Raw genomic sequence first — 25,666 nt, 5'->3', positions numbered from 1 at the left:
ACTAATTATACGATTGATGGCTTTATTGCAGACAAAGGATATTACTTTTGAATGAAATAACCTTTGTGGCGAATGGCAAGTAACAGTTGTCTAAACCTGTGCAAACGAAAACATCTCAATTTGCTGGAGCCGGTTGGTGGAATGTTTTGATGCAACACCGAGGCCCGTCCACAATTTTATCTCGCAGCAAATTAGATAATAAATGCTTCCTCTAAAGAAGCAAAATAAAACATGATTCCACTTGGCAGAGTCGGCAGACGGTGCGGGCACTGTGTTGCGATGATGGTTGTTTGTGGGGGAGGGCCGGAACGGCGCGTCGGGAGTGCAGGGGCGGGGGGGAATGGTGTTTGTGTTGTGCCTTCCCCCACGGCCCAGGTCGGGGGAGCCAACATGGAGGCGCTGGGCAAGGGGCGCGACATCAGCCTGTCGGCTCTGCAGCAGAACGACCCTTTCATCTCCAGCATCGTCGACGTGACCAGCCAGGTCGCGCTCTACAACTTCAACCCCAAGTCCAGCGAGTGGGTGAGTTGTTGCCGCCGCCGCCGCCGTGGGGGAGGGGATGAGCTTGAACTCCGCCTGTCCCCAACTTGTGCGCCGGCCGGGTGAGAGCATGGGCTTAAGAAGGCAACACTAACTCGTCCAAGGGCCGATCACTGAGTGCCTGGGTCACAAGAACATCCCGCACTACACCTCATCCAACGGCACCAAGCTCTGAAGAAGGGTCTCGACCCACACCTTCTCTCCAGAGGCTGCCTGTCCCGCTGAATTACTCCAGCATTTTGTGTCTATCTTCGGTCCAAACCAGCTTCTGCAGTTCCTTCATACACAAGGTGAATCCCTGTGTGTTTATGTATCTTCCCTTTTTGATGATGGAACATTAAGTCAAAGTTGACAAAAGTTCAACATCCTGATTCTTCTGTTGTAAGGAGGTAAATTAAACGGAACCACTAGTGGCAACGTAGTGTCACCAGAATTCAGCCTATTTGGAATTAACAATGGAAGATAATTAATATTTTAAATGGGCATGAAATTGGAGAGATGTTAATATCCTTAACTAATATATTTGGTAGAGAGCAGTGAATCTGTGGAATTCTTTGCCACAGAAGGCTAAGTCAATGGATATTTTTAAGGCCGAGATAGATTCTTGATAGATTCCACACCAGAGCATCGGAAATGTCCTCGTTCTTCAGGGAACAGTGATTCCCCTCCGCCACCATAGATGAGGCTCGCACCAGGGTCTCATCCATACCCCGCAACACTGCTCTCTCTCCCCATCCCCGCACTCGCAACAAGGGCAGAGTCCCCGTAGTCCTCACCTTTCACCTCACCAGCCGGCAAATACAACAAATAATCCTCCGCCATTTCCGCCACCTCCAACGTGATCCCACCACTCGCCACATCTTCCCATCTCCCCCTATGTCTGCCTTCCGCAAAGACCGCTCCCTCCGCAACTCCCTTGTCAATTCTTCCCTTCCCTCCCGTACCACCCCCTCCCCGGCCACTTTCCGTTGCAACCGCAAGAAATGCAACACATGTCCCTTCACCTTTTCCCTCGACTCCATTCAAGGACCCAAGCAGTCGTTCCAGGTGCGACAAAGGTTCACCTGTATCTCCTCCAACCTCATCCACTGCATCCGCTGCTCTAGATGTCAGCTGATTTACATCGGGGAGACTAAGCAGAGGTTGGGCGATTGTTTCACCGAACACCTCCGCTCAGTCCGCAATAACCTACCTGAACTCCCAGTGGCTCAGCACTTCAACTCCCATTCCCAATCTGACCTCTCTGTCCTGGATCTCCTCCATTGCCAGAGTGAGCAACACCGGTAAATTGGAGGAACAGCACCTCATATTCCGCCTGGGTTGCTTGCGTCCGATAGCATGAACATTGAATTCTCCCAATTTTGCTAGCCCTTGCTGTCTCCTCCCCTTCCTTAACCCTCGAGCTGTCTCCTCCCATCCCCCTGCCCTCGGGCTCCTCCTCCCCCCTTTTTCCTTCCTTCCCCCCCCCCCCCCCCCACCACCCATCAGTCTGAAGAAGGGTTTCGACCCGAAACGTCGCCTATTTCCTTCGCTCCATAGATGCTGCTGCACCCGCTGAGTTTCTCCAGCATTTTTGTGTACCTTAGATTCTTGATTAGTTTGGATGTCAGGGGCTATGGGGAGAAGGCAGGAAAATGGGGAGAGATAGATCAGCCATGAATGGTGGAGTAGACTTGATGCGCCAAATGGTCTAATTCTGCTCTTATCAGATGACTTTACCTTGTTTCTAAATTTAAAAACAGAACCTTTATACTAAATATGTTGACTTGTTTAATATTTTGTCTGCATTGATCTGGGCAAATTTACTTTGATAGTTTAGGTTTCTAATCTCCAGTACTTTTGACAGACATGGCTTTAATTAATTCGTTGGATTTATCTTTTTTTCTTGCATTCCTTGTTATTCTCAGAACCATTCACTTGAACCGTTCATTAGAGTTAAGTTTATCCTAATGCAGTTTCTTTCCTTTATTTTATCCTAGCATAGACCTTTTTATTCTTCCCTTCCCTCTTTCTCCAACTTTGTACTTCCTGAAACCTCATTCTTTTGTTTCCCTTTTCAGATGAAAGTATATCAGGTTGACGACTTATTAATTCCTCTAATACAAATACAGTCTGGCCTTATGTAGAATTCTTGGTAGTATGTACAGTTTTTAGTTTTGGGGCTGGATTTATAAAAAAAAAGATAAAATTCCAAATCTAATCTTTCCATGTGCATCCTAATTTTTCTCCTCATTCCTGTCAGTCAGATGTTTGAGGTCACAGATTACAGCTGGGCTTCATTCAATATCTTCTAGTCTAAGAGATGCTTCCTCTTTTTTGAGGGAGTGGACTATTTTTTGTTAACTGGCACAATGTGGGAAGATGGAAATATAAATGTCGGGGATCCAAAATTTAATGCCTGCCTAGCACTCTTTCATGAATTATTACCAGTTTGATGATTAGCTTGTTGGTGATAATACAGAAAATTTTATCAGTAACACAAAAGATGATATTTTATCACATAGTTTAACTTGATTTCTTTCTACACAGGAGAAGACTGACATCGAGGGTACTTTGTTTGTGTACACCAGGTATGCTTCAAAATATAACTAAACTGAATTTTTTAGGATTTAATTAAAAACAGAAAATGCTAAAAGCATTTAGCATGTTAGTCAGCAAGAGTTGATAAATGTGAGGTTATCCACTTTGGTAGCAAAAACAGGAAGGCAGATTATTATCTAAATGTTGCCAAGTTGGGAAAAGGGGAAGTACAACAGGATCTGGGGGTCCTTGTTCATTAGTCAATGAAAGTAAGCATGCAGGTACAGCAGGCAGTGGGCAGTGAAGAAAGCGAATGGCATGTTGGCCATAACAAGGAGAGTTGAGTAGAGCAGCAAAGAGGTCCTTCTGCGGTTGTACAGGGCCCTAGCGAGACCACACCTGGAGTATTGTGTGGTGTTTTGGTTCCCTAATTTGAGGAAGGACATTCTTGCTATTGAGGGAGTGCAGCGTAGGTTTACAAGGTTAATTCTCAGGATGGCGGGACTGTCATATGCTGAGAAAATTGAGTGGCTGGGCTTTTATACTCTGAAGTCAAATCGTGTTCTTTGGGCTTTGATCGAATAGTATGTGGTGGCTTGGAAACTTAAGTGAAGGGTACCTGTAAACACAGAATGGCTCGTGTGGACTGAATCGAGGTGTTTTGCAATAGAGTCGCCATATACAATTTCCTTAATGTGGGGATCATCTCGTTGTCGGCACCAAATGCAAGGTACAAAATTAAAAGTGCAAGTATATTGTTATCTTTTAATTCTTGTAGATTTATAGCAGAATGAATACAAACAAACCATGTATACTAAATGGTAGAACACAGTGCTGGATTAACTCTGCAGGTCAGGCACTATCTCTGGAGGACATGGATAGGGGATGTTTCAGGTCAGGACCCTTCATACCTCACAGTAAATGGTAGTTTAGAAGGAGGGTGAATTTAAAAAAAAAAAAAAAAAATGCAAATGCTAGAAATTTGAAATTAAACAAAATGCTAGAAATGTTCAGCAGGTTGAGCAGTAACTGGAAAGTGAAATTGATGAAAGGTCATTAACCTGAACCATTCTCTCTCCACAGATGCTCTCTGATTGAATATTTCCAGATTTTTCTTTAAAAGAAAGATTTTGAGAATTCATGCGCAAATATTTGAAAATGGCAGATGAAGCTAATAAAGCAGATGCAATCTTGACCTCAGCATAAGATTCAAAATTCAGGAAGTTGTGCTTTAATTTAGCTGGAGTATTATATCCAGGAGTGTGAGCCATTAGCTAGGAATATGAAGCCTTTGTAAAGTTCACAAACAAAATGCTGGCTAATTTGAAATACACTACCTAAGAGGACAAAGATCATTGAGTGAGGAACATCAAAGGCAAATCGGATGCCACTGGATAAACATAGAAACATTGAAAATAGGTGCAGGACGAGGCCATTCGGCCCTTCGAGCAATATGATCATAACTGATCATCCAAAATCAGTACCCTGTTCCTGTTTTCTCCCCATATCCCTTGATTCTGTTAGCCCCAAGAGCTAAATCTAACTCTCGAAAACACCCAGTGAATTGGCCTCCGCTGCCTTCTGTGGCAGAGAATTCCACAGATTCACAACTCTCTGGGTGAAAACGTTTTTCCTCATCTCTGTCCTAAATGGCGTACCCCCATGTTCTTAAACTGTGACCCCTGGTTCTGGACACCCCCAACATCAGAAACATTTTTCCTGCATCTAGCCTGTCCAATCCCTTAAGAATTTTATGTTTCTATAAGATCTCCTCTCATCCTCCTAAATTCCAGTGATAACAAGCCTAGTCGACCCATTATTTCATCGTATGTCAGTCCCGCCATCGAAGGAATTAACCTGGTGAACCTACGGTGCACTCCCTCAATAGCAAGAATGTCCTTCCTCAAATTAGGAGACCAAAACTGCACACAATACTCCAGGTGTGGTCTCATCAGAGCCCTGTACAACTGCAGTAGGACCTCCTTGCTCCGAAACTCAAATCCTCTCACAATGAAGGCCAAAATGCCATTTGCTTTCTTCACTGACAGCTGTACTTGCATGCTTACTTTCAGTGACTGATGTACAAGAACACCCAGGTCTCATTATATCTCCCCTTTTCCTAATTGACACCATTCAGATAATAATCTGTCTTCTTGTTCTTGCCACCAAAGTGTATGACCTCCCATTTATCCACATTATACTACATCTGCCCCTTCACCCAACCTATCAAAGTCACCCTGCAGCCTCATAGCATCCTCCGCACAGCTCACACTGCCACCCAGCTTTGTGTCATCCACAAACTTGGAGATGTTAAATTTAATTCCCTCGTCTAAATCGTTAATATATATTGTAAATAACTGGGGTCCCAGCACTGAGACTTGTGGCATCACACTAGTCACTGCCTGCCATTCTGAAAAGGACTTGCTAATTCCTACTCTTTGCTTCCTGTCTGCCAAGCAGTTCTCTATCCATGTCAATACCCTACCCCCAATACCATGTGCTCTATTTTTCAGATTCAGATTGTCATTGTTAGTATAAAGTACAGAGACAACAAAATGCACACTAATCTCTTATGTGGGACCTTGTCAAAGGCTTTTTGAAAGATCCAGATACACCACATCCACTGGCTCTCCCTTATCAATTCTACTTGTTACATCCTCAAAAAATTCCAGAAGATTAGTCAAGCATGATTTTCCCCTTCATAAATCCATGCTGACTTTGACCGATCCTGTCACTGCTTTCCAAATTTGTTGCTATTACATCCTTAACAATCAACTCAATCATCTTCCCCACTACCGATGTAAGGATAACGTCTATAATTCCCTGTTTTCTCTCTCCCTTCTTTGTTAACAAGTGGGGTTCTGCTTAATAAACAGAAACATTGTTGAGTAAGTGTGGAGGATGGGAATAGGAACAATGGCTCTGCACTTGGAAATGGTGGGTGCTTTATGTTCTTGCTATTATCGGGTTTTAATTATTTGAGACAGTCATTTATAGAGACACATTCCAACCTACCTCAGAACTGAAGCAAAGTAATGAAAGACATTGATGAAAATGTGCCTGGCAATCTATCTTGAATCTCAGTGCTACATTTAAAATAAGGTTCAGGTCATCTAACATTTGGATTTTAATACCACGGTTAATTTTTAATGTTGCTGCATGGCTTTGATTTGTGCTCCATGTTCAGCAAGGTAAGGAAATTGAAAATATAAATTTATTATCTGAATAGAGTTTTGGAGCAATCTTGAAATGCTGTGTTGAAGATACCATTTTTTGTGCAATGCAATTGGAGCAGGATAATTCTCTTGATTTCGGCAAAAACCACGTGGGAATTTTTAGAAGGCCCTTGAGCCGGTCGCTCATCACGACAGGCAATCCTTTTTAGGGTACCACTGATTACAACCCATTCAGGTGAAAAATCAATAACACCAAAGTGTCACCTTCTCAACTATTTATATGTTGAAAATATTGACCATATGAAAGTTGTTGGTCCCTGTTGGTGCCAGTAATGGACATCGAGAAGATGAAAGATAACGACCACTAAGTGGCTTCCCTTTCTAACAGCAATTGGTGAACAAAATTAATAGCCGTTGACTTTGGCCTCTGTTACAAAATAGATTTTATAGCTTACCTATTCAAATCAATTTTGAACAGTTATAAATAAATAATCTTCTCAGTGAAGAGCTTCACGTGTTGTATAAACACTCAATTTAATATTTAAAAGATACAACTCAACAATTAGTGCAAAATGCCAATGTGCGTTGACTGTGACGTGAAGCCTAGCTCCATCGTCCGCTGCACCCCCTCAGCTGTTCACCCAGATTGGCGTTGATTATTTGCCCCAGATCACACCGGGTCCACGCTAGTGCTCGAGCTCGGCAAACGACGGTTTGAGATCAAAGTGGCTCGGCCACATGATGGCGCCACATCAGTAAATTAAATTAAATATTAAAAATTAAGTATCTTTTGCCACGTAGGGCATGCACTTTAAATCTGCCTTTGACACTGAAAATAGTGACCTTAATTAAAAATAATTATCATTTAAAAATACCAACTTCATAACTGCTGTATATTACTTTGAACTTTCCTTCTCATGGTGAGCTACTGCCATTTCACACCACAACTTAGCTTAAAATGATCGTATGGGAAAATGACACAATTTTCTAGCAAGTCGATGGAAAGCATTACCATGTGAGAAAGGTCTGCGTGGATTGATGCTGCAAAATGTTGGCATATTTGTTAGGTGAAATATGGTGTGATCTGTAGTTATATATTGTAAAGAAATATTCGCTACATTTGTGTGCACTGTTGATTTGATTCAATGTCGACAGATTCTAAAAATATATTTAGTAATATTGTGACTTCATATACGGCACCATCAAGATTGAGTGATCAGGCTGTATAGATACGGTGTTCATCTACAGAAAATTTGCTTTGACGTCAGGGCCTATACAAACTAAAAAGGTTATTTCTGGTGTGCTGTGTGTATTGGGACTTTTTCAATGGTGATGCACTGAAGAGTTTGATTTGCACCTAGTTTTTGTCACCTATGTTTAGTTCACCACAGTTATAGTGCTCTGAGATGCTATCAGAGACAGAGTAAAGTTTGTACGCCAAATTGGGCAAGGTTTCATTAACAGATGGTTGCACTTATTTTGAAAATTGGCCTGATAATTCGATGTAAGAAGCATATTGAAGGAAAGTTGAGATAAACTATTTTCCAGGTGTTTGATTGATGACCGTATCCCATCAATTACATTGGCAGTGAAGCATTGGCGATGTCTAGATTGTTCACATTTATCACGGGCAGTGTTAAAGTAAAATGAGATATTTAGAGACAAGCCAATTTACATAGAAAATAGGTGCAGGAGGAGGCCATTCAGCCCTTCGAGGCAGCACCGCCATTCATTGTGAAGATAATAATAATAGTAATGGATGGGATTTATATAGCGCCTTTCTAGATACTCAAGGCGCTTTACATCGCATTATTCATTCACTCCTCAGTCACACTCGGTGGTGGTGAGCTACTTCTTTAGCCACAGCTGCCCTGGGGCAGACTGAAGGAAGCGTGGCTGCTAATCTGCGCCTACGGCCCCTCCGACCACCACCAATCACTCACACACATTCACACGCAGGCAAAGGTGGGTGAAGTGTCTTGCCCAAGGACACAACAACAGTATGCACTCCAAGCAGGATTCGAACCTGCTACCTTCCGGTCGCCAGCCGAACACTTAACCCATTGCGCCATCTGTCGTCTGATGGCTGATCATCCACAATCAATAACCCGTGCCTCCCTTCTCCCCATATCCCTTGATTCCGCTAGCCTCGAGCTCTATCTATATTTTAAATTCATCCAGTAAATTGGCCTCCACTGCCTTCTGTGACAGAGTATTCCACGAATCCACAACTCTGGGTGAATTTATATAGTACACTAAAGTACACATGCCTTGCAGGCTGATTCAAGAAATGTATTTTCATTTGGAAAGTTGGTAGAAAACCTATTTTATATTAGAACATATAACAAGAAGAGGCTCTTTTGCCCACAATTCTGTACTGAGCATGATACCAAGATCCATTCTTACCTGCCTGCACATAATCCATACACCTCCATCCCCTACATATTCATATTCCTATCCCAAAGTACCTAAAATGCCACTGTCATATCTACCTCAACCACCAATCCTGGCATCATCCAACTCATTATCCTGTACCTGCCTTCTCTCCATACCTCCTGATCCCTTTAGCCACATGGGCCACATCTAACTCCCTCTTAAATATAGCCAATGAACTGGCCTCAACTACCTATGGCAGAGAATTCCAGAGATTCATCACTCTCTGTGTGAAAAAAAAAATTTCTCATCTCGGTCCTAAAAGATTTCCCCCTGATCCTTAAACTGTGACCCCTTGTTCTGGACTTCCCCAACATTGGGAACAATCTTCCTGCGTCTAGCCTGTCCAGCCCCTTAAGAATTTTGTAAGTTTCTATAAGATCCCCCCTCAATCTTCTAAATTCTAGCGAGTACAAGCCGAGTCTATCCAGTCTTTCTTCATATGAAAGTCCTGACATCCCAGGAATCAGTCTGGTGAACCTTCTCTGTACTCCCTCTATGGCAAGAATGTCTTTCCTCAAATTAGGAGACCAAAACTGTACGCAATACTCCAGGTGTGGTCTCACCAAGACCCTGTACAACTGCAGTAGAACCACCCTGCTCCTATACTCAAATCCTTTTGCTATGAATGCTAACATACCATTCGCTTTCTTCACTGCCTGCTGCACCTGCATGCCTACTTTCAATGACTGGTGTACCATGACACCCAGATCTCGTTGCATCTCCCGTTTTCTTAATTGGCCGCCATTCAGATAATAGTCTACTTTCCTGTTTTTGCCACCAAAGTGGATAACCTCACATTTATCCACATTAGACTGCATCTGTCATGCATTTACCCACTCACCCAGCCTATCCAAGTCACCTTGCATCCTCCTCACAGCTATCCCCCCAGTCATGTCATCCTTGGAGATGTTGCAATCCCTCCTCCAAATCATTAATATATAAAACTGGGGTCCCAGCACTGAGCCTTGCGGTACCCCACTAGCTTCATGTCCTGTTTACCTCCTACTCTTTGCTTCCTGTCTGCCATCCGCAAACCGTGTGCTTTAGGTGGAGATGTTTAACATCCAATCCACTCTACTAGTTACATCCTCGAAAAATTCTATAAGATTCGTCAGACATATTCGTAAATCCAAAATGATTTCATTAAATATATTGTAAAATAGCTGGGGTCCCAGCACTGAGTTTTCTGGGCCTTTATCAGCAGTTTCCCACTACATGATGTTAGGACTAACTCGGTACTGCTAATTAGGAGACCCTCCCTTTTTAATGCACAGTTACATAGCTACCCTCCAATCAGGAAAACTACTCCAGAATCTAAAGAGACTAATGCAACCACTATTTCTGGGGCTACTTGGAGGACATTTAAAGGGGAAATTTTAAGAGTACAGAATCTTTATGTTCCTGTTCGGTTGAAAGGAAACAGTAAAAATTGGAAAGAGCCCTGGTTTTCAAGGGAAATTGGACATCTTGTTCAGAAAAAGAGGGAGATCTACAATTATTATAGGCAGCATGAAGTAAATGAGGTGCTTGAGGAGTATAAGGAATGTAAAAAGAATCTTAAAAAGAAATTAGAAAAGCTAAAAGAAGATATGAGGTTGCTTTGGCAAGTAAGGTGAAAGTCAATCCAAAGGGTTTCTACAGCTATATTAATAGCAAAAGGATAAGGAGGGATAAAATTGGTCCATTGGAGAGACAGAGTGGACAGCTATCTGCAGAGCCAAAAGAGATGGGGGAGATATTGAACAATTTTTTTTCTTCGGTATTCACCAAGGAGAAGGATATTGAATTATGTGAGGTAAGGGAAACTAGTAGAGTAGCTATGGATACTATGAGGTTCCAAAAGAAGTACTGACACTTTTTGAAAAATATAAAAGTGGATAAGTCTCCAGGTCCTGTTTACTCCTATGACTTTCTTTTAGCTTCCTGTCTGCCATGCCAGTTCTCTATCCACATCAGTTTGACTACAAATGAACCCCCAATACCGTGTGCTTTAGGTTTGTATACTAATCTCTTATGTCGGACCTAGTCGAAAGCCTTTTGAAAGTCCAGATATAACACATCCACTGGTTCTCCCTTATCCACTCTACTAGTTACATCCTCGAAAAATTCTATAAGATTCGTCAGACATATTTTATCTTTCATAAATCCATGCTGAGTTTGTCCAATGATTTCACCACTTTCCAAATGTGCTGCTATCCCACCTTTAATAACTGACTCTAGCAGTTTCCCCACTACCGATGTTAGACTAACTGGTCTGTAATTCCCTGTCGACACATTTCTCTCTCCCTCCCTTTTTAAAAAGTGCAGTTACATTAGCTACCCTCCAATCCTCAGGAACTACTCCAGAATCTAAAGAGTTGAAAAATTATCACTAATGCATCCACTATTTCTGGAGCTACTTCCTGAGGTACTCTGGGATGCAGCCTATCTGGCCCTGGGGATTTATCGGCCTTTAATCCATTCAATTTACCTAACACCACTTCCCGGCTAACCTGGATTTCACTCAGTTCCTCCATCTCATTTGACCCTTGGTCCCCTGTTATTTCCGGCAGATTATTTATGTCTTCTTTAGTGAAGTATATTTTCATAGTGTTCTTGTATCATGAGTTTATACGATATGTAAATTAATTGTTTCACAGGTCGGCTTCACCTTACCATGGTTTTACAATCATGAATCGATTAAACATGAAGAACTTAGTTGAACCCATCAACAAAGATCTGGAGTTTCAATTTCAAGACCCATTTCTTCTTTATAGAAATTCAAATCGTGAGTATGCATCTTTGGTTGCACTGTTAAGCTACAATAATGCAGTTTGATAATATTTAACTGGTTCATTGATTAATTGTGAAGTTAATGAAGATATTGAGATGGGGGTACGTAACTGCCTCTGTTTGCTGGGTTTTTATCTCAAACTCCTATTGTTACATTTATGATGGAACAGCCTAGTAAACAATATGACAATTGACTGGTTTTATACTTGGTTGCAAGAATTATTATGTCGATAGTGAATTAATTTCACATTAGTTGATAGGTATTAATGTTCCACACCAGTTTTCTTTCAAAAAAGCATCCCTGAAGTTGACTAATTGAGCCACATGACAGCATCTCCCTGTCTGCACCCCCTTACATCCTTCATTATGCATTACCATTTCTAGTATCTATTTGCAATCAGCAGGGTACAGTTTGAGGGAAATTGTTGATCTTCAAACATTTAAAAGAAGATGATGAATTAGAGAACCAAGAGTGTTTCATTGTCATTTGTATCAACAGCGAAACAATGGAATTCTTACTTGCTGCTTAACCAGCCCGTAAACATAATAACTTCTTCTATCACCTCCCCTGCCAGTGTGTGTGCGTGTAAAATTTGCCTTGCATGTCTCCGTTAAAATTTCTCCCTCTATTTTAAAGCTATGCCATCCAGTATTTGACCTTTACACCCTGAGAAAAATCATCTAACCTATATATACCACACATAATTTTATATACTTGTATCAGGTCAGCGTCTGCAAAACATTGCTCCTAAAGGTCCTGACACTACCCATGTCCTTCATGGGGTCGTTCAGCTTAGGAAGAGGTCATGTGAAAAATGTATTTGAGCCAGCTCTACATAAGCTCCATTTAATTACTCCTGCTCCCTGTTCTTTCCCCATTGTCCTGCAAACATCTATTTTATAATACATGTCCAGTTCCCTTTTGAAATTTAGTGCTGCATTCATTCTTTTCATTCTTGTATTGCTGGTCTAATAAGTGTCTGCTTTCCGTTCAGGGTTTTAAAACTAATTATCTTAAATGTATGTTATTTGATTACTGATTAACCTGAGATTGACTTGGTGGAAAACAAATCTCTTTTTTCCTACTCTTTTGAACACTTGTGTAATGTTAAAAATCTTTGTTAAATTATTCCGTAATCTTCTTACTGTAAGATGAATATTTCCAGTTTCACTTTCCATAGATCTTAAGTCTCTCATCCTCGATAATATTCTCATAAACCATCTTGACACAGTCTCCAAGTAATGTGCCTACAGTATTGTGTACAGTTTACACCTCTCTCTGTAATTATGGTTTCCAGCAGAGGAGACATTTCTCCAGCAGTCGACTAAGCAGTCTTTTCAAATTCCAACATGTAATGTAATAAATTTGGAGTTCCACTTGTTAATTAAGAAAATAATTAGCAGTAATTCCCTATTGTTCCAAACAACACACAGAATGATGATGGGAATCACTAGGCTGAATGCTTAGGGTTGGGGAATCGAGAACCAGAGGGCATAGGTTTGAGGTAGCAGGGGAAAGATTAAATGGGAAACTGAGGGGCAACTTTTACACAGACGGTGGTGGGTATATGGAATGAGCTGTCAGTAGTTGTTGAGGCAAGTAAAATAATGGAATTTAAAGGACATTTGAACAGGTACATGGATAGGGACATGGGGTAAATGCAGGGAAATGGGACTACATTAGATGGGGTGTCCAGGTCAGCATGGATGAGTTGGGCCAAAGGGCCTGTTTACATGCTGTATGACTATGACCAGTCGGAGGAAGACAAATTCAATGCTAACATTTATATCAATGGAATACAAAAACAGAGATGTAATGCTGAGGCTCTATCAGGCGTTGGTCAGGCTGCAGTTGGAGTACTGTGAGCAAATGTGGGCCCCATATCTGAGGACGGGTGTGTTGGCTCTGTAGAGGGTCTAGAGGAGGTTTACAAGAATGATTCCAGGAATGATTGGGTTAGCATATGATGAGCGTTTGACAGCACTGGGCCTCTACTCGCTGGAGTTTAGAAGGTTGAGGGGGACCTCATTGAAACTTACAGAAAAATGAAAGGCATAGATAGAGTGGATGTGGAGAGGATGTTTCCACTGGTGGGAAAATCCAGGACCAAGATTCAAGAGAGATTATTGTCATGTGTCCCAGATAGGACAATGAAATTATTGTTATCTTCAGCACAACAGAATATAATAGGCATGAATACAGAACAGATCAGTGTCAATATACCATTATATAAATATATACACACATGAATAAATAAGCAAATAAAGTGCAAATTAATGGTCTAGAGTTTTGTTTCCGTTGATTTTAATAGCCTGATGGCTGTTGGGAAGTAGCTATTCCTGAACCCGGACGTTCCAGTCCTCGGGCTCATAGCCTAAGAATTCTAGGGCGCTCTTTTAGAAAGAAGGTAATTAGGAACTTCTTTAGTCAGAGGGTAGTTAATCTATGAAAGTCATTACCCCAGAGGACTGTGGAGGCCGTCAGTGGATAATTTTAAGGCAGAGATAGACAAATTCTTGATTAGAACGGATGTCAAGGTTTAAGGGCAGAAGCCGACGGCAAGCTGCCGACAACCGGCGACCCATTAGGACGTCCACCTAGACCACACCTACATCCACCCGCGATAAGCTACGACAAGGTAAGACAATTCAGTCGCCGGTACCTGTTGCAGATTGACGAAGGTTGCCATAGGTAGTCGCCAATGGAATACACCGAAGTCAGCACCAGCGACAACCTACGTCATCGCGGCGACAACCCACGTCATCGTGGCGACAACCTATGACAGCAGCTAAGTCAGGAGAAGTCAAGCTGTGCTCATTGGCGTCAAACCAATTGTTGCTGAAAAATGCTTAAGAAGGAACAGCAGATGCTGGAAAATCGAAGGTACACAAAAATGCTGGAGAAACTCAGCGGGTGCAGCAGAATCTATGGAGCGAAGGAAATAGGCAAAATTTCGGGCCGAAACCCTTCTTTGGACTTTTTTATAATGGTGGGCGCGGAACTCATTGAGGTGGGGACGGAGGGGGACAAAGGTAAGACCTCTGGTGAGGACCGACCGTTCGGTGTCGGAGAGGGGGAGGTCAGGGGGGATGGTGAACAGGGTTTCGGCCCGAAAAGTTGCCTATTTCCTTCGCTCCATAGATGCTGCTGCACCCGCTGAGTTCATCCACCATTTTTGTGTACCGTCGCCGAAAAGTGTTGAACATTTCAAAATCCAGCGGCAACCAGAAAATGCTACGGTTCTTTGGGCAACTGAAGAGACTACTCACGACCATACAGGTGACACCCCGACGACCATGTGGTGTGGCGACAGCCTAGATAATGTTCTTCAGCAGGAGGTTATGCGTTGAAATGTCTTTTCCTGAGGGCTGCAGTGACAATGGTGCAATCTGCCCCCTGGTGGAGGGAGGAGATCTGAGAGCAAAGGAATCCTCCCACTGTCCTCACAGCATCTCCAAACCTGAACAAAGGCTGAAGGAATATTGATTTAATCGGTACTTGTGGCACTTTATTCTCTCAGTTTGATTGGGGTTTTTGGTAACACCGTAGAGATTAGATCTTAATGGATACCTTGGTTTTGGTGTGTCTTGAAGTTATAAAAGCTGCTGCATGTACATACAATGAAGGCAACTTGATTTAGAGACTCGATGGAATGATTAAGAATTGACAGCATGGAGGAGACTTGGACCATAATGTCTGTGTCAAAGACCTATGTAGCCTAATCCATTCTTCCAACATTGGGCCTGTTGCACATGGTATGGCTCTTTCAGTGTGTTTCAGGCCTCCACCAAATCTGGGAGAAGGGTTCTTGCCTTCCCTCAAATCCTTCTGTCAATTACTTTACATTTTGTGCTTCCTGCTGGAGGAAATGGGCTATGGTAAACAGAAATGGCACTTTGTAATTTACAGACTTCAATTAAGTATTACAGGTGCACAACCTTTTATTCGGTGTTCCGGAAACCGAAAAAAAAACTCCGAAAACCGGCCATTTTTTCCAGATGTCGTCTGCGCACCAAAGCTCGCGTTTGGCGCCAAACTTGACCCGAAACGACCCACGGTCAACCCAGGTCTGTACTACTGTAGCGGCTGCCTCCTCCCCGGAGACCGGGAGACGCTTAAACATCTGTAAATCATTGCTTAAATGTTAGCAAGTTAGTTTGGAGGGCTTTTATGTGAAGGGGGGGTGAAGGGGTAAACTTTAATTCTTAGTCCCCTACCTGGTCGGAGAGGCGGGGAGCGGTCAATGCCTTACCGGGTCGCCGTGCAGTAAGCTCCGCAGCGCTGTGGCCGGGTGGGGCTGCGGGCGGCGCCGGTTGTAGCTCCGACCCCGGCAACTCTACCCCTGGCTGCGAGGCGCTCCAAATCCAGCGCGGTCCGCGGCCAGACGCCCCAGCTCCACGAATGTCGGGAGTCGGCGGCGTCGCAGCGCTGGGATACCAGCGGGGAGCGGGCAATGCCTTACCGGGTCGCCGTGCGGCAAGCTCCGGAGTGCTGTGGCCACCGACTCCCAACGTTCGCGGAGCGTCGCTGGATTTGGAGCCGCGCAGCCAGGGGTAGAGTTGCCGGGGTCGGAGCTCCAACCGGCGCCGCACGCGACCGGACGGAGCCCCCAGCTTTGCGAGGTTGGGAGTCGCCGACCAGGTAGGGGACTAAGAATTAAAGTTTCCCCCTTCACCCCTACTCCACCACCACCACATAAAATCCCTCCAAACTAACTGACTAACATTTATGCAATGGTTCTCCCGGTCTCCGGGGAGGAGGCAGCTGCTCCAGACTTTTCAAGCCGCCCGCGCTACCTACCTAATCTACGCTAAAAATCTTCCATTCGGAAATCCGAAAATGTCCGAAATCCGACAAGTGTCTGGTCCCAAGGCTTTCGGATAAAAGGTTGTGCACCTGTACTTCTGCTTTCTTGGATCCAACGAAAATCAATCTAGGTTATCTGTTCTTTCCTAATGGTGGCAATTTTCTAGTTCTGCCACATGTTGATAAAGTTCCTCTGTTCCAGTGCAAACATCTTTGTCATGTAATATGGTGACTGGGTATACCTGGACTGTAAGCTGATTGGTATTCTAAACCATTCTAAAATAAGAAACCGCCTCTGGTATTCTAAACATCACCAAAAGAAGGAAGACATCCTGCTTCAACCATCTAATCAGCCTGTACATCTACTGTGGTTGCCCCTCTGTCACTCCACACCTCTCTCCTTGCATTAATAACATTTTGTCAAACCAACCCACTTCCTTGTTCAACATTGGTCATTTTTCTGCTCAGGAAGGCAGATTATTATCTGAATGGGTAGGAAAAGGGGAAGTACAACGAGATCTGGGTGTCCTTGTTCATCAATCACTGAAAGTAAGTATGCAGGTACAGCAGGCGGTGAAGAAAGCTAATGGCATGTTGGCCTTCATAACAAGAGGAGTTGCGTATAGGAGCAAAGAGGTCCTTCTGCAGTTGTACAGGGCCCTGGTGAGACAATAGATGCAGGAGTAGGCCCTTTGAGCCATTCAATGTGGTCATGGCTGATCATCCCCAATCAGTACCCCGTTCCTGCCTTCTCCCCATATCCCCTGACTCCGCTATCTTTAAGAGCCCTATCTTGCTCTCTCTTGAAAGTATTCAGAGAACCGGCCTCCACCGCCCTCTGAGGCACAGATTTCCACAGACTCACAACTCTCTGTGAGGAAAAAGTGTTTCCTTGTCTCCGTTCTAAATGGCCCATTGTTTATTGAGAGATTGGAAATGTCTGCAAAAACTCCATAGGTTTTGAGAACTCAACCGGGTATATCATCAGGTCCAGATGCTTTCCGAGGGTTCACCCCCCTGAAGGATCTTCTGACATTGGCCTCTGTAACTGTGACTATAATATCATAATATGGGGGCCCGGGAAGGCACATCCGTGTTCTCCCTATTAAAGCGTGCATAGAACGCATTGAGCTCGTCAGGGAGTGATTGCTCCGCTGTCGCATGAGCTGCCCCGATTTCATCTTGTAGGAGGTGATGGCATTCAAGCCTTGTCACTGTTGCCGAATATCCGCCTCATCCTCTGCTTAGAGCGGAAGTCCCTTTTGGCCTTTTTGATGGCCTTGTCAAGGTCACATCTTTCCTACGAGCTTCGTATTTTTAGATCAGTTAGCCATGTGGGATCTTGTCAAAAGCTTAGTTAAAATACATCAATACAGCCCTCAATTGCCCCCTCCCCCACTCAAACTCTAAACCACAGTGAATTTTCTAGTTCACTTGTTGTAACAGATGTAAAGGAATCGTGACAGGAGAGAATTTCAAGTTGCACTATGCAAATAGCCAAAGGGGCTCCAAGAATGTACTAGTCATTTTCCTTCTCTAATATTCAATGATTTCCTAATTGTAAAAGACAACAAGTATAAAGTTAATTCATTTATTTTCTGGCTGAAGTCATCATATTTATTGAAGGCTGTCTGCTTCTTTTCCACTTCACAAAATGTGCAACAGCGCAATGTTGGAGACTCTGCAAACTTCCGTTCAAGTTCTAAGAGAATGGGGTTGACAGGCAATAATAGATTAGCCATGATTGAATGGCGGAGTAGACCTGATGGGCCGAATGGCCTGATTCTGCTCCTAGATTTTATGAACTAATGAAAAGTCTAAGATCCTCAATCTTAAATTCTGTAACTTAAGATTTCTTTATAGTTTAAAATCCGGTGTCATTCTTTAATTTTGGCCCCACAGCATTAATCTTGGTTGAATTGACGACAGTGAGAAATGCATGGCTGATATGATAAGGATGCGCAGTGTAATTAGTTTAGTTTAGAGATACAGCACGGAAACGCCTTTCGGCCCACTGAGTCCACACCGACCCGCCATCCCAGCATATTAACACTATCCTACACACACTAGGGACAATGTTTACATTTACCAAGCCAATTTACCTACATACCTATATATCTTTGGACTGTGGGAGGAAACTGAAGATCTCCGTGAAAACCCACGCGGTCACGGGGCGAACGTACAAACTCCATACAGACAGCACCTGTAGTCAGGATTGAACCCGGGTCTCCGGTGCTGTGAGGCAGCAACTCTACCGCTGTGCTACAGTGCCGCCCTGATTACATGTGAATAAATGTTTATGACAAAATGACAACTGAAAACATTGTATATTGTTATGTATGGAACTATTCATAAAATAGCTTTAGTTTTTGTCATGATTCTTAATAATTGGCTGCATTGTAGCAAAATAGAAACTGACATTCTTGGTCTTGATTCAGGGTTTATAATTTCAGAGACCAAAGAAACGTACAGCACAGAAATAGGCCCTTTGGCACAGAATGACCAGGCTGTACATAATGCTAAATTAAACTCACCTTCCTTGCCTACACATGATCTACACATATCCATGTGCTCATCTGAAAGCTTTTAAAACACCTTTAGCATATCTGCTTCCACCATCACTCAAGGCACCCACCATCCTCTGTGTAAAAGTTAGTTTATCAGTTAGTTTGAAAGGCAACTTGAAAACAGCACAGTACATTTCCTTTTTCAGTTGAAGGAGGTTCTGATTAGATATTGTCCATTCTGTCTGGCTACTAAACCATTTAAGTGCTACTAAAAATATAACAAGCCAACTTTGCCCAATGTATTAACAGCTCACACATTCCAAAACAATTTTAGGGAGAAACCTGAAACAATGAATGATTTTAAATATTAAGAAATGTTCTTGCTTTCTTTTATAGCTGGGTGGCTTTAAGTTCACTGGCAAGTTTTGTTAAACTGTAGCATCACATTCTAAAGAAGGGCATTAAACAATAATAGCTGTGGTTTTCACAATGTAATGTAAACGATTTAAACAATATTTTTGATCAAAGCTACAAGAAAAGTCCAAATGTCAATTTGCAAATCAAACAAGAATTTCCCAAATCTAATTCCAGTAAACATATTTATAACATCAAACTTTTCAGAAAGTGGCTAAATGACCAGGTGTATTATCACTTGAGCGTATAGTTTACAGTACTTTAGTTCTGTTGGTAAAATCTTACTAAATATCATTTTTCCAAACTGAAATGAAGAAACACTTACCTGTAAAGTCTGGAGCTAAATACCGTTCAGTTACAATATTCCCTTTGAATTTGGGAAATGCTTCTTGTTGCCAGTTCAATTTTGTAAAAAGAGACTTTGAAACATCTTCCATAGTCACATTAGTTAATGAGCATAAAACCCCAAGATTCTCAACGAGAGAGAAAAACAGAAGGATGAGTTAAGGCCATGGTTCAGTCAGGTTACTGAAGAATTGAGGAACTCGGTGTTCACAATGGACTGATAAAACATGCAAATATCCCATAGCATTCAGTAAGTAACAGGTACTTGGGTCCTAAAAATAACATTTGCTTTAACCATCAGCAAAGTTTGAAGCGTTTTGCGTTTGTTCCTCCATCCAAGAGCATTTTGCAAATAGTATTTGTTGCATTTGTTTTAATGCTGGATTTGGGTTGCTGGGGTTTAGGTTGGAGAACTGTAGTGTCAGAGATAATGAATGCCTGATTTTGAGAAACATTGTGACAGCTGAGCTTATCAGTGACAAAAGATATGTGCGGCATTTGCAGCTTTTAATGGCACCATTTACCCAACATTACTACTAGGTCACCTTTGAGAAGGGATTTGTGGCTGCTGGAAAGTAGACAAATCATATATTATCATTTAATTTAATATGATGCTGCATGCAGTGCAGTCTTCAGTTTATTAGATAAACTTGCAAATTACTATCTTAGATGCTGCCTAATTTGCAGAATCTCTCCAGCACATTGTGTTTTGCTCAAGATTCCAGCATCTGCAGCCTCTTGTCTCCAAATGACTCTCTTAGTTTAACTGATCGTGACTAACTTTGGATGCATTTTAGAATAGTTTTAAATAATGATTTCTTGTTGACTTGGTCTTATAATATTCAAATTTTAGATAAAAGTGAATAATGTTAGCCAATAGTGCAAAATTGATTTAATTTATTCTAATGTCTATATATAAAATAGTCTTAAACAGGATAATTACAAATAATAAAAAGGAGCTGTAGATGCTGGTTTATACCAAAGATAGACACAGATCTGAAGGGTCTTGACCCGGAACGTCACCTGTCCATGTTCTCCAGAGTTACTCTAGCATTTTGCGTCTATCTTTAGGAAAATGCAAGTGTTCATTCTCAGACTAATCTGTAATTCTGTTGAGACCTCCTGGATTGAAAACAGTTAGATTGCAGAAATTTAGTTAGTATATTGTTTTAATCCTATATCATTGCATTAGTTTAAAAATGTACAGAACAGACATCACTGAATCAGATTAGATTTACAAAGGTGCAGCAGTTTTGTGGTTACCATTACTCAGACTGACTTTAGCTATTTAAACTTATGCCCAGTTACCACAGTTGGGTTTGGATTCCTCTATTTGAATAAATTGCCCTTGGTATGTATTTGTGGTGGTGGTTCTGAAGGTTGTAAATAAACATTAATGAGATTGAGCAACTGTATCTCCAAATGCACTCTCAGGCAGTAATATTTCATCGAAGATCGACACAAAAAGCTGGAGTCTCAGCGGGACAGGCAGCATCAAAGATCATAGAACGGAGCTCTAGTATCTTTGTGCAACATCTCTGGAGAGATGGAATGGGTGATGTCTTGACCTGAACCGTCACCCATCCCTTCTCTCCAGAGATGCTGCCTGTCCCGCTGAGTTACTCCAGCATTTTGTGTCCGCATCTGCAGTTCCTTCTTACACAGTAATATTTCATCATTGTTTCCCAACATCCAGTGTTGTGGCAGTGTCTTTTTCACTAATTCTTAATCAAATAATATTCTGTGATCTCAAATAAAGTTATTTTGCCTCTGCCATTTACAGTGAGAAATTGACAGCTGCTGAGTCATGTTGATAAGTTCTTTGTCGATTTTCCTTGTATTCTCTTCCCCAATATGATCTCAGCTCCATTGTTTAACTCAACCCAGTTCAGTGTTGTGGAAGAAAGACCTGTCATATTGAATAAGGTTTTCATTGTAGATGTAGATTTAGAAGATGTTGCGAAATGCTCTCGGGTGGCTTCACATGGAACAAGACAACACAGGAACGGCTCCGTCAACCCACAATGTTTGTGCCGAACATGATGCCAAACTAAACTGATCTCATCTGCCTGCAAGTAACTCGTATCCCTCCATTCCATGTGCCTAAGAAAAGCTTTTTAAACACCATTATTGTATCTGCCACCACCAGCACCTGTGGCAAGGCTTTCCAGGACCCCGCTATCCAAAAACCTTGCCCCGCACATCAGCATTTTATTTTCCCATTCTCACCTTATAGCTATGCCCTCTAGTGTTGGACATTTTCACCCTGGGTGAAAGGTTCTAACTGTCTATCCAACCTAAACCTCTCATAATTTTATATACTTCTATCAAGTCTCCCCTCAACCTCCGATGTTCCAGTTGTTGGAGGTAGTTTGCAGTGTGAAAAGCGGTGGGTCTGAATTTGTCCCCATGGCACAATATCTTTGAGTATTCCTCCGTATCCACAAAATGATACTGGTTTGTTTGTACTTTTTAACTTTATGAATCTGCTTGAGTCAAATTGTTTTATTATTCCATTCTAAAATTGAAAACGTGAGATTTCCCATCAGCGTCACATAGTTCATTTGTTGATGGCCAATAATCCAGTTTCTAAAGCATTTTATTTTGAATTGATTGTTTTAAATGGATACGTCAGATAAATGTATAATCTGCTGATAGCAAATGGAAATTTAAAACAATTGTCAGTTTACTCTTAAAATTGTAATATGGTGAAAAATAATCTACAAGTATAATTGCGCGAGATATAACTGCTTTCCAAAACTATTTGAAATCATCACCTATATTTGATGACTTGCAAATTGACATCATTTTGTGTGGCATAAGATGTGGTGCAGAGAAATTTAAAGCAAATTAAATTCTAGTGAGTACAAACCGAGTCTATCCAGTCTTTCTTCATATGAAAGTCCTGACATCCCAGGAATCAGTCTGATGAACCTTCTCTGTACTCCCTCTATGGCAAGAATGTCTTTCCTCAGATTTGGAGACCCCAAAAGAACCCTTTAATTCATACTCTTTGCTTCCTGTACACAATACTCCAGGTGTGGTCTCACCAATACCCTGTACAACTGCAGAAGAACCTCCCTGCTCCTATACTCAAATCCTTTTGCTATGAATGCTAACATACCATTCGCTTTCTTCACTGCCTGCTGCACCTGCATGCCTACTTTCATGACTGGTGTACCATGACACCCAGGTCTCCTTGCGTCTCCCCTTTTCCTAATCGGCCACCATTTAGATAATAGGCTAATTTCCTGTTTTTGCTACCAAAGCGGATAACCTCGCATTTATCCACATTATATTGCATCTGTCATGCATTTGCCACTCAATGATTCTTCACTTTTAATATTTTATTGTGCTATTTTGAGACAGTTTTCAAATATACATCGATAATGCCATTGAAACGTATATTGCAATTCCAAATGGATGTGTTCTGCGTGCTGCATTTAGAACTGTTGATAACCCATAGAGTTTGATGTCTGGACACAAGAACCATGTGATATGGTCTCTGACCTCTTGAGTTGCAAATGTCCCAAGTTTCTAAACTAAATTAATTCACAGGTTGCCATGCTCTCCACTTTTAATTAGCTTTTGTTGTGTGTTTTTTCAAATGTAGCTTATTTAATAGCCCTGTAGGTCTATTGGAGTTAGGATTTTTATACTTCAGAAATTTGGCAGTTGATTTTATTTTATTTAAACTTTCCTGTGATTTTGAAATCATACAGAATGTTTTACTTTTTCTACTGCAGATGCTGCCTGAATTGAGTATTAAAGATATTCCAATTTTGGATAGATGAGTAAATGTCCATAAGTGACTTAAATGACAGTTTGAAACTTGGTGGTTATTCCCTTTCATGCACAATGATTCTTCACTTTTCAGCTAATTTCCTTTCTCCATGCAGCCATGTGCGTATGGCTTAATCCTTTCTCTTTGCAGCTGCCCAATTGCATTGAACTTGAGAGCAACTCAAGAAATTAAAATGCTTTTACTGGAATATGTATCCATAATTAGTGACTCTCACTTACAGACTCAGTCAGCTGTATCAATGCATTTGGGACTTAAATAGGGATAGTACAGGTGCACAACCTTTTATCCGAAGATCCAAATAACGAAAACCTCCGAATAGCGACATTTTTTCGGTCCTTGAAGAAAGGTCCTTGAAAACGTTCACCGAGGGTGGCCTGCAGAGGTGACAGCGGAACCTCCGGTCGGTCCTCGAAGAAAGGGGAACTAAATCCCCATTCATAAAAGAGAAGGTGAGGGTATATTGCGCGGGAGGGTTAATAATTGACAATCTGCTGCTGCCTGCCCGCTAAGTTAAAAAGTTCCCACGGTAGACTCACGATACACAGTGTATCGTGAGTCTTGCGTGGGAACGTTTTAACTCAGCGGGCAGGCAGCAGCAGATTGTCGCTCCCTTCAGTTTCACCCCACCTACACCCCTCTGCTTCCCGGCCATGTGTGTGACCCCTTCCCTCCCCTCTCCAGCTCCCCGCGCATTGCACCGGCGCGGGGGCTTTGCACTGTCTTCACGTTGGAGCCAGTGCCAGTCACCGGAGACGTCAGGACCAACGGGACACCGACCCCCAGGCCCACTGCAAGCACGGAGAACCCAGAGACCCACAGCCAGCAGCAGCCCAGCCCCGTTCCAATTCCAGAGGAACACGCTCTCCGCTGTCCCCGTAGGGACAGAAGCTGATGGCTCGGGCTGTGACGCTCCGGCCACCCCCCTGTACAGGAGCTGAGACTGGGAACTGTGGGGTTGTTTGCAGTTGCAGAGGGAGGGGGCAAGGGCGGTACAGTTCCCAGTCTCAGCTCCATTCCAGGGGGGTGACCGGAGACGTCAGGACCAACGGGACACCGACTGCAAGCACGGAGATCCCATAGACTCACAGCCAGCAGCAACTCTAGCCCAGCCCCGCTCCAACTCCAGAGGAACCCGGGTTGCGGATGAGGGGGCGCAGCTCGGGCTGTGGGCGAACTGCCACTTGTCGCTGTAGCGGCGCATCGGGGAGCGGGTTCCTGTTGGTCCTGACGTCTCCGGCCGTCCCCCTGGACAGGAGCTGAGAGACGTCAGGACCACCAGAAGCCGCTCCCCGATGCGCCGCTACAGCGACAAGTGGCAGTTCGCCCACAGCCCGAGCTGCGCCCCCTCATCGGGACACCGACCCCCAGGCCCACTGCAAGCACGGAGATCCCAGAGACTCACAGCCAGCAACAACTCTAGCCCAGCCCCGCTCCAACTCCAGAGGAACCCGGGTTGCGGATGAGGGGGTGCAGCTCGGGCTGTGGGCGAACTGCCACTTGTCGCCGTAGCGACCCATCGGGGAACGGATTCCTCTGGAGTTGGAGGGACAGGGAGACACAGCGGCTTTTGAGAATGGTGGGCAATCACTTCCAAAGTTCTGCCCACACAGTCAGTACACCTCTCCTACACTTGTCTCCCGCACTAAGATCATCTCGCAGAGAATGATCCCAGCCTAACCCTCCCTATTCTCTCCTATTCTGCAAGAAAAATCTACATTGAAGACTCAAACTCGCGATCGAGTAACTGCCGGGATCGAGGCGCAAACTCGCGATCTTGCGGATATGAGCCGAGCACTCTACCACTACGCTAAAAATCTTCCATTCCGAAAGCCGAAAAATTCTGAATTACGAAAAGTGTCTGGTCCCAAGGCTTTCGGATAAAAGGTTGTGCACCTGTAGTTATTTACGGCAAAAAAAGAATTACTGTACCTTGGTTCACCTGATAATAAAAGAACCATTCAACCATAATTGGTAGATTGCAACAAACACCTTATGTTTTGTGTGTACATATTGGTAAATTACTCTGCTCTAAACAGTGTTTTATATCTAATAGACAATAATGTTTCAAGAACTATATGATATTGCCATCAAATGAGATTTTTTTTTAAATGCCATCAAATGAGAAATTTAGCATAACTAATTTTTGTTCTTGTTTTCTTTGTTAGTGTCAATTTACAGCATCTGGTTTTATGACAAGAACGACTGTCAGCGAATTGCACAACTCATGGCAAAGTAAGCACTGACATTTGCTTTCTGTTAAATCTACCAAACTCTGCAATTACAAGGTAGACAAAAATGCTGGAGAAACTCAGCGGGTGAGGCAGCATCTACGGAGCGAAGGAAA

At 42.8% G+C, this 25,666-nt stretch overlaps 1 protein-coding gene across 3 annotated transcripts in view; it reads left to right on the top strand.

Moving 5' to 3' along the window:
* The first annotated feature begins 325 nt into the window (after positions 1-325).
* The window catches only part of dcp1a (decapping mRNA 1A), a 43,553-nt gene continuing 18,212 nt past the window's right edge, over positions 326-25,666 (top strand). The window contains exons 1-4 of one of the 3 annotated variants that reach the window (XM_055647501.1): positions 326-522; positions 3,070-3,110; positions 11,312-11,439; positions 25,488-25,554. In XM_055647501.1, coding sequence (XP_055503476.1) covers positions 391-522; positions 3,070-3,110; positions 11,312-11,439; positions 25,488-25,554 — 368 coding nt within the window. In that variant the 5' untranslated portion in view covers positions 326-390. Of the gene's footprint in view, positions 523-605; positions 831-3,069; positions 3,111-11,311; positions 11,440-25,487; positions 25,555-25,666 lie in introns of those variants that run through there. The other 2 variants (XM_055647502.1, XM_055647503.1) reach the window with 2 other exon arrangements.

The sequence above is a fragment of the Leucoraja erinacea genome, chromosome 16, assembly GCF_028641065.1.
Source record: "Leucoraja erinacea ecotype New England chromosome 16, Leri_hhj_1, whole genome shotgun sequence".
NCBI lineage: Eukaryota > Metazoa > Chordata > Chondrichthyes > Rajiformes > Rajidae > Leucoraja > Leucoraja erinaceus.
Note: the sequence above shows the minus strand (reverse complement) of the source record. Positions and strands in the feature narration are given on the sequence as shown.